This window comes from Pinus tabuliformis, chromosome Q (genome assembly GCF_031772625.1).
Source record: "Pinus tabuliformis cultivar Carrire ecotype Pingquan chromosome Q, CPIR1, whole genome shotgun sequence".
Lineage (NCBI taxonomy): Eukaryota > Viridiplantae > Streptophyta > Pinopsida > Pinales > Pinaceae > Pinus > Pinus tabuliformis.
Window position 1 is genome coordinate 36101381 of NC_142296.1, and position 8767 is coordinate 36110147.

The 8767-nt window shown below is 39.4% G+C and overlaps 1 protein-coding gene across 1 annotated transcript; it reads left to right on the plus strand.

Moving 5' to 3' along the window:
* Positions 1-5997: 5997 nt before the first annotated feature.
* On the plus strand, positions 5998-7500 carry LOC149218155 (fructokinase-like 1, chloroplastic). The gene is made up of 2 exons (XM_089382351.1): positions 5998-6537; positions 6800-7500. Exons 1-2 carry the CDS (start codon positions 6187-6189, stop codon positions 6830-6832), a joined length of 384 nt encoding a protein of 127 aa, XP_089238477.1. The 5' UTR covers positions 5998-6186; the 3' UTR covers positions 6833-7500.
* The last annotated feature ends 1267 nt before the right edge of the window (positions 7501-8767 follow it).

An 8767-nucleotide genomic window follows, 5' to 3' on the forward strand; every position in this document is an offset into this window, starting at 1 on the left:
GACATTCTGAATCACTGCAAAAAATTTCAATCCAAGAACAACTTTTTTGACTGTCACATTATAGACTACTCCATTAAAAATAGGGTTGCCTTCAGTGCTGACTGTGTTATAGTCGCTCGTTTCTTCATCATCTATGATTTTCTTTCGCGAGGGATGTGAGATCGACTAAATGCAGGCCCACTCCAGCTTGCTACATCAGGGTAAACATAATCGGTTTGGAGGTTTCCACTAGTTGCAGATTCAAACCCTAGTCCACCGCAACAAATTCCCATGGAGTGTGTCTTCACCAACCGTAACTTACTTGTGCTTCCCCTTCATGCATTGGTTGTGCCCAAGTGAGCTGTTAACCCTCTGAGGTTCTTCTCTTTTCTACGGTGGACACCAAAAACATTGCTCATCTGCTGCCATGTCTGTGTGTCAATGTTACTAGACTCGGAATTGGCAATAAATCGGCGAAGCAAAAGAGCGAAGAGTTTTAATCGGATCGGGAAAAAATCGGCAAAAAATCGTTGAATTCATTAAATAAAAATATACACATATATTGAATTAAAAAAACCATTTTTCATTAATATTGGGTAAAGGTATGTCCAAACAATGCATAATATCAATAGATGTCCAAAATATCATGAATAAATAAGTATCTCATATATGGTATGAGTCCACACATGATCCAAAGCACTGAGTCTTGAGTCCTTAGAAGCATATGCTTCTAAAAGTTTGCAAAAAAGTTAAAAACTGCATACTAATCAGAAAAAAAAAATCAGCAACTAAGAGTCTAAAACTCTGAAGAGTGAGAACTAGAAGTGATTCCTTCCACTCTTTCGCTTGCTTGACTCTCAAAGTTCTCCAAGTCATGAAGGCTGAAAAGAGGAGGCTCATCTAATTGAACCCATTCTGCCGCATTTGTAGCTTGCAAATCTATCTCTTCAAGGTCGATTGGTGAATGATCCATACCTGTCATTATCATGAGACATTGAAATGTGAATTAAAATTTCACTTTGAAGTTTGAAGTTTGAAGTTTGAACTTTAAAGTACGAACTAGATTATGAAACCTTCAAATTCAAGCTCTCGAATCTCACCTTGTATTTGTTTGTTGCGAAGTCGTAGATTGTAATGGACAAATACAAGGTCATTCAAGTGTTTTTGTGTCAATCGGTTGTGCTTCTTAGAATGTATTTTCTCAAACATGCTCCAGTTGCGTTCACAACCTGAAGCACTGCACGCTTGGTTTAAGATTCGAATGGCAAATCTCTTCAAATCTGGCGTATCACTACCAAAGTTTTGCCACCAAAGACCTAGCAAGTGGTAAGGGTTTGTGAGTAGAAGACTAGAAGTACTAAATTAGTAAATAGTAAAAACTTAAAAAGAAAAGAAAATTTAATAAAACATTTAACATACAAAATAAAGTTTAAACAAATTTAATGAATTGATGAAGCCTTCAAGCTGGGTACCTGGCAACATCTTAGACCTTTGTCTTATAGCACTGGTATAGGCAAACAATTTAGATGGTGCCCTATAATCTTGTAGTTGGGAAAAGACACGACTTTGTTGTTCTGGATCAGGGAAGCACCTTTCCACGCATGTCATAAGTCCTCTGCCAACCTCCCCATCCTCATTAAATTTGCTCTTATCATAAAAATATTGTGGGTTTAAGAAGTACCCAGCAGCATGTAAGGGGGAATGCAATTGCCTATCCCAACGTGCATCTATAATGTCCCAAAGAGGCATATACTTTGTCTCATCATCCCCATATCTTCTTTTGATGGCCTCCTTTGCGAGATCCATCGCCTCATAAATGTAACCCATAGCGGGTTTGTCACCATCAACCATCCTGAAAGTTCAAGCATCCAAATTTAAAGAAATATGAAACAATGTAAATAAAAAGAAGCTTGAAATGAAATTTAAAAAATGAAAAAGTTAAAAGACTTGAAGTACCTGAGAACTCTAACAAGGGACTCCGTCACAGCAATAATCTCTTCGGCATCTTTCCAGAAGCCATCATTAAACACAAGTGTAGCAATTTCGATGCCTTCAAGGGTCTTGGAATGTTTAGATCCCATCCACTCAGGTCCCAAGAACATCCTCTTCAGATTTATCTTTTGCTCAACCACAGATTGCAAAGATATGAAATTTGTTGCAAATCTAGTCACTGCAGGACGAACAATTTCTTCACCTTCAGTGTATATTCTCATAGTGTTTAGGACAATAGTGTGGTTGTATAGGTATTTGGTTATGGATTTTGCCTTCTCCACAACCTCATGTATCCAATGAAGCTTACCAATGTCCTCAAGCATTAAATCTATGCAATGGGCAGCACAAGAGGTCCAAAAAATAGTGGGGTGCCTCATCTCAAAAGGTCTACTAGCAGCCATATAATTCGCTGCATTATCGGTGACAATTTGTACAACATGTTCTTCTCCCACTTCTTGAACGACTTCCTCCATCATTTCACAGATAAGTTGGGCAGTCTTAACCTTGTCTGAAGCATCCATTGATTTGAGAAACATTGTGCCTGCGGGACAAGATACAAGGAAATTTATTAAAGTTCTATTCCTCTTATCTGTCCATCCATCACTCATGATGGTGCACCCTGTTTCTACCCATGATGAACGAAACTCAGCTAGCACGAACATGACATCTTCAACACTCTCTAACAACATATCTGTCCTAAGGCTCTCTGATGTAGGGGCTTTGAACCCTGGACCTGCAACAGCAATTGCATCAATCATAGCTTTCCAATAAGGACTTCTGGCACAGTGGAAAGGTATGTCAGAATAGTACCAAAAGTTAGCAATGGCCTTCCTTGCCTGACTATAGATATTTTTTTTCCAACCAGTGCCATCCAAGGTAGGTTGGGAACCGGGTTTTGTGCGGGGAGCAAAAAAGGTTTATGTTTCCACCTCCAGTGTTGAAGGAAGGAGTTGAAGGACTCGCATGGCTTTGAGTTTGACTTGGCCTTGGAGGCATGTGTGGAAAACTTGGGAATGGCATTGAGGATTCAACAGATTGAGGTGACATGGGGTTAGTGGCAGAAAAAGTATTAACTCCAACAGTTCCTATTTCAGCATTTTGCTTTGCTTTCTTGGCATTATGCTGCTCTAACATCTCAAGGGCCAAGGCTGCTTGGTATTTGACATTGTCGTCAACCTTACTGCAAAGACCTATATCATGGCCAGGTATTTGTGCAAGGTGGAACTTGAATCTATAAATGCCTCCACTACATTCCTTTTTGCAAAATTTACAAAGGAGCATGGATTTTCCGGGAATCTTGTCACAATAAGCCCAAGCAAAGTCCTGCTCTCTCGGCATTGTTGTTGCTTTGAACTTGTGTTTAATTTGTGGCTTCTGTTAAGATTTGGAGTCTGGATTCTATTTAATTTGTGGCTCCTGTGAAAGACAACAAAAAATCAAATTTAAAAATGATCCAAAAATTTAAAATATGCTAGAAATTTAAAAAAATAGATGAAGACAGATGTCAGTAAAGTTGTAAACATATAGAAATGTTGCGTTTCAATAAAAGCAGAACCCTGTGCTTGGAATTTGGATTATTTCTCTCTCTCTAGTGTACTTGTGCCGGGGTTTATTTTTCTCTGTAGGGCTGCACCTCTTTTGGCTGCTCTACTGTTGTTTAGCAGTTAACTCTTTCTTCGGTCATGGATGAGAGCATTAGAATTTAGTAGTTCAAGTATAAGGCAGATTCAAGAAGACATGGTCAACATAAGGGCCAAACCATGATTTATGTGAAGATGAAGGGACTTCTGCTGAACATACTGAGTTCCAACTTCCAACTGTCAACCTGAACAGAGAGTGTTTACCTAGGAAAGTAGGGCACCTCCAATCCAGAGAAGGAATTTTGATAATATTAAATTCTCAGCTCTGAGATCCAATTTCTGTTGTTTTGAACTTTTGATAGTTTTTTATTAAGGAGGATGGGAAGGTTGTTGAGGAGTGCAAGGCTGCAAGCTCAGGGTGGTTTATGCTCCTCCACCCCAACCTCCTCCAGTTCCTGAAGGATCAGAAGAGGGCCTATCTCCAAGGGAATCTGACAGTGGAAAACAGAATATTGGCTTGTTTGAAGCGGTGAGTGTTATGTTTAAAGTTTAAACTTTATACAATCTTGTTTCTAGTTAGTCACGCTTCTATCAGTATGACTATGTACAGATGTGGGTGTCTTCTTAGTTGTCTAAACATTGTGGTTTCTCCTTATAAGAAATAACATGCTGTTCAATATGGTCAAGACTCAATATTGACTTTATCGTAAAGGTGGCCTTCTTATGTAACATACGCTCATTTTTTTACATTCACATATCAACAGGCGCCCAAAGAACTTGGTGAATTGAAGGCAAAACTTACTGAGGTCAGCAAAACCCTGCTTTTTATTATCAGTAGTGCAATTAATATATGGTGAATGTTTGGTTATTTTGTTATAACTGGTTCAATGATGAAAACTTTGAACTTGGGCATGTATGCTGTAAGGTGTACAAGAATGCAGCCCACTTACTTTGTAGTAACTCGACCCCCTATTCTGATCAAAGGCTTAGCAACAAATGTAAGGAATCGGCCTGCTATCCAATGCACCAAATGTGAAATAAATCTTAAATATTATCCTGATTCCTGAGCGAATGGCATTGCAAAACCCAACTTGACCTATAAAAAAGACATCGTGGCAAAAAAGGTCAGAGATTTGGTTCATGATTGGAATGTGATTTTTTTTTCACAAATTCGATAGTTTTGCTTATTCAAATTTCATACAATGTCAAGACTCAAGAGTATTGCTTGGACCAAACTTTTTCGACATGGGCACGTCTTCCACGTCTTTCAGATGCAGCTTTATAATATATATGTTAAAAGTTAAAACGTAAAACTTAATATGTCAAGTCACTATCAACAAACTTCACGCAGGTTACCTCGTCCTCAAGGCTGAAGGCGGCTCGGGCTCACGCAGGTTCAGCAATCCGGCTCTGCGGAATACGTAACCATTCAAACTTCATGCAGGTTACGTCGGTCCTCAAGGCTGAAGGCGGCTCACGCAGGTACTCACTGCTCAGCAATCTGGCGGCGTCGAATGCAACTCTGCGGACTCAGCGCCAATCGATAGTGAGAAAGTTCTAAACACCCCGATAGTTATAAACGCCTTACCGCCATAATCCGAAACCCGATAAAAAAAACTGGCGGGACTCGCCAAAAAAACGCAGAATCGGCTAAATCGCTAGACTCGCGAGTCAAACTCGCGTTGACCACGAGTCAAACTCGGTCAACGCGAGTTGACTCGCAGAGTTTCCAGTCGGATCGTTTTGCCGCCGAGCCGAGTATAACTCGCGATTAATCGCCAAAGTCGGCGATTCCTGTTTCACTGTTGTGTGTGTTTTATTACTCTGTTTCCACAAACTAAAACAAGACTACGAATGTTTTATGTTTCGCATGGATACATAGCTTATACAAAAATATAGACATCTAATAATATTTCATAAGCTAGGGCATTGCATTCAACCCTTATCTGACACCCAATTTTTGTAGGCGCAGGACCAATCCAAAATGTTCTATGTTGTTTGTTCCTCATTTGGTTCTCTCTAAGACTGCAAAGTTACATAAACTGTGCATTGTCAGAGCAACATCCCCAAAAGAAGAAGCCACTTTAAATACACCACTCATAGATGTTCAAGAGGCTCCTCAAAAGCGTAGAAAGAAAGGTAGTTGTTTTCTTGCATAAATGTTTCCTTTACTTGTGAGGAAAGTAGGAGTACGACTAGTCGTTTCAAGTATTCTGTTTTTCTCCATGAGCGCATTGTGGGTTTTTTTTTTTTTCTTTTGTTGTAGTCATTGTCGAGGGCTTGTGGGATGCTACAATGAATTGCTACCTGCCTTTGTTACCCTTGACCTGATTCTTTCAGAATAGTAGGTAATGTTGTTTCAAGCTCAAAGAAGACATCCCCTGTTATCAAGAGGATTGCGAGGAGAAGAAAAAGTGAAGAGAAAACAACTTCAGTGAACGTTAGTGGGAGCGATGTGCCTAAGAAGAGTAGGAGAAAGAAAACCGCTGAAAATAAAGAAGAAAAAAGTATGGAGTTGGAAGCAGATGGTGAGGAGGATGATCATAACTTTGAATATGATTGGCCTCCTTTGGTATGCTGTTTTGGCTTGGCGTAGAATGAGTTTATTCCTACTGTTAGGGTATCAAACAGAAAAATGGATGAAGATAAGTATTCTACATGGAAGGGCTTGCAATGGAGTCCTCCAGAATTTGTCAGGGCACTGGGAGGACCACCATCCAATGTTGCTATTGCACTTGTAAGGTTGGGAGGTAGAGTAGCATTTATGGGTAAAGTAGGTGATGATCCCACTGGTTATCAAATGGTTCTCACAATGAACAAGGAACATGTCCAAACTCGTGGTGTTAAATTTGATCCTTATGCATCCACAACAGTTTCCTACATGAAGGTAACCCGTCGGGAAGGAAAATTAGGAATGGAATGTGTCAAACCATGTGCAGAAGATGGTTTTCACATTTCTGATATTAACATCGACATACTGAAAGAGGTATTCTTATAGTCATCCACACAAAATGTATACTTCTAACTTCTTCTTTTTTTGCAACATTTTCCTTATCTCATGTGCTTGATTAGTTTCCCCTTTTATATATTTGACCTTTCCCATTTTTTATATTTTTTTGGTTTGGTCCAATTTTTCGATCATCTTACAGAAGCAGACTACTTTGTAATCACTATGTGTTGATAACCATAGGCTAGAGTTAAATGTTCTTTATCTGTGACTAAATATTTAAACTTTTCACGCAAGCCAGGATGTTTCATTTCAATTCCATGGTTCTTCTTGAACAATCCATGCATGCCACTCTTCTTGCTGCAATCAAAATGTCAAAAGAATTTGGGGGAGTTATATTTTTTGATGTAAACCTCCCTTTGCCACTTTGGAGGTCTCGAGATGAGACAAGGAAACTTATCCAGAGTGCATGGAATGAGGCAAATGTCATTGAGGTAACCATGCAAGAATTGGAATTTTTGATTGATGAGGATTATTTTGAGCGAAAGAGGAATTACAGGCCTCAATACTATGCACATTCCTATGAACAGTCAGTCGAAGAAAGAAAAAGGCAACGACGACGGAGGTGTTATCATTACACAAGAGAGGAAATTGCGCCGTTATGGCATGATAACATAAAGATTTTGTTTGTCACTGATGGCACCTTCCGCATACACTACTACACACCTACATTTGAGGGTGCAGTAATAGGAACATAAGATGTTTTGGTCACGCCATTCACGTGTGATAGGACTGGTTCGGGTGATGCTATTGTAGCAGGTAGTCATTGAATGCAGTCACATTGCTCAAGGATCTATCTGAAGAGTTCTTATACTTCTAATAGAAGGATGATATGTCAATGCAGAGTTCAACATTGTTAGTAACTGTGTATGTCTTGCAGGCATTATCAGAAAGTTGACTTCACAACCGGAGCTATATGATGATCAAGTGTTGTTGGAGAAGCAATTAAGATTTGCTATTTGTGCTGGGATTATCACACAATGGACAATTGGTGTTGTCCGGGGATTCCCAACTGAAAGCGCAACACAGAATCTGAAGGAGCAAGTATATGTACCTTCCTTGTGGTAGGCTATTTAGAGGTTTAGCATAGCTCCATTGATGCTGCAAGGTAATGTATTATTGTATTAAGGTACCTTTTGTCTCGTTGGACACTACATCATGAACTTTGCCTTTCAGGTTCTTCTCATGGGCATTGCTTTTGAGGATTCGATATCCAGCTGTGGCACATATTTTAAGAGACAAATTTATGGATTCTCACAATTCCTGTCAATTCCCTCTGTACCCTTTTTCATTTTAAGATGTTTGATATGATAAGTTTGTATATTTTGTTTCCATGTTATTGCTTTAGTCATAAATTAAACAATGAGTTACGGAACACATAAGAATCCGCTACTATCAGTCATCTGTAATTATAATGTTCTTCGAGGTACATTCCTTTTCTTAGATCTCAGCAAGTCTGCTAGATTTGTGCATGATGTTTTTAGTCATTCTATAATTATTTCACTTTTTGTAAAATCAGGTTTCAATGTGTAGGCATTAGCATTAATGGAGTCTCTGTAGTTATCTTATTGAAAATGCATTGTATTGAGTTTGTTAAAACACTGGAGAAAAGCAAATCTGTTACTAGACCTGGTTGGGTCTGAGGTGCTGGGTTTGCCAAGTCGACTTGTTCAGACTCAGTGAGTCAAATTTGTGCTTGTTTTTCCAGTGATTTTGTAACTGTTGGGTCTGAGGGCATGGCCTGTCCCAGTCAGACCCGGCTGGGTCTGCCAAGTTGACTCACCCAGACATACCAAGTCAAATTTGTGGGTAACCAATTGTTGACTGCATTGTGACTGTTAACTTGTGGGCTTGCGCAACTTATTTTACTGATGCACAGCGCCAAGCAACGAAGGATGTTGGTGTTATTGTTGGCTTGAATGTAGCTCGTATTATCAACGAACCCACAGCTGCAACAATAGCTTATGGCTTGGACAAGAAGGGTGGAGAGAAAAATATTGTTGTTTTTTATCTTGGCGGTGGCACGTTTGATGTCAACGTTCTGACTATTGACAACAGAGTTTTTGAGGTTTTGGCTACAAACGGTGATACCCATCTTGGAGGTAATCTGTCTGAACTCTGTCTGGCAGTTTTACATTACGAATTTGAATACGTGCATGGTGGTTATCATTGACTTTTTTGGTTGGCTTTCGGGCTTTGAACTTACCAG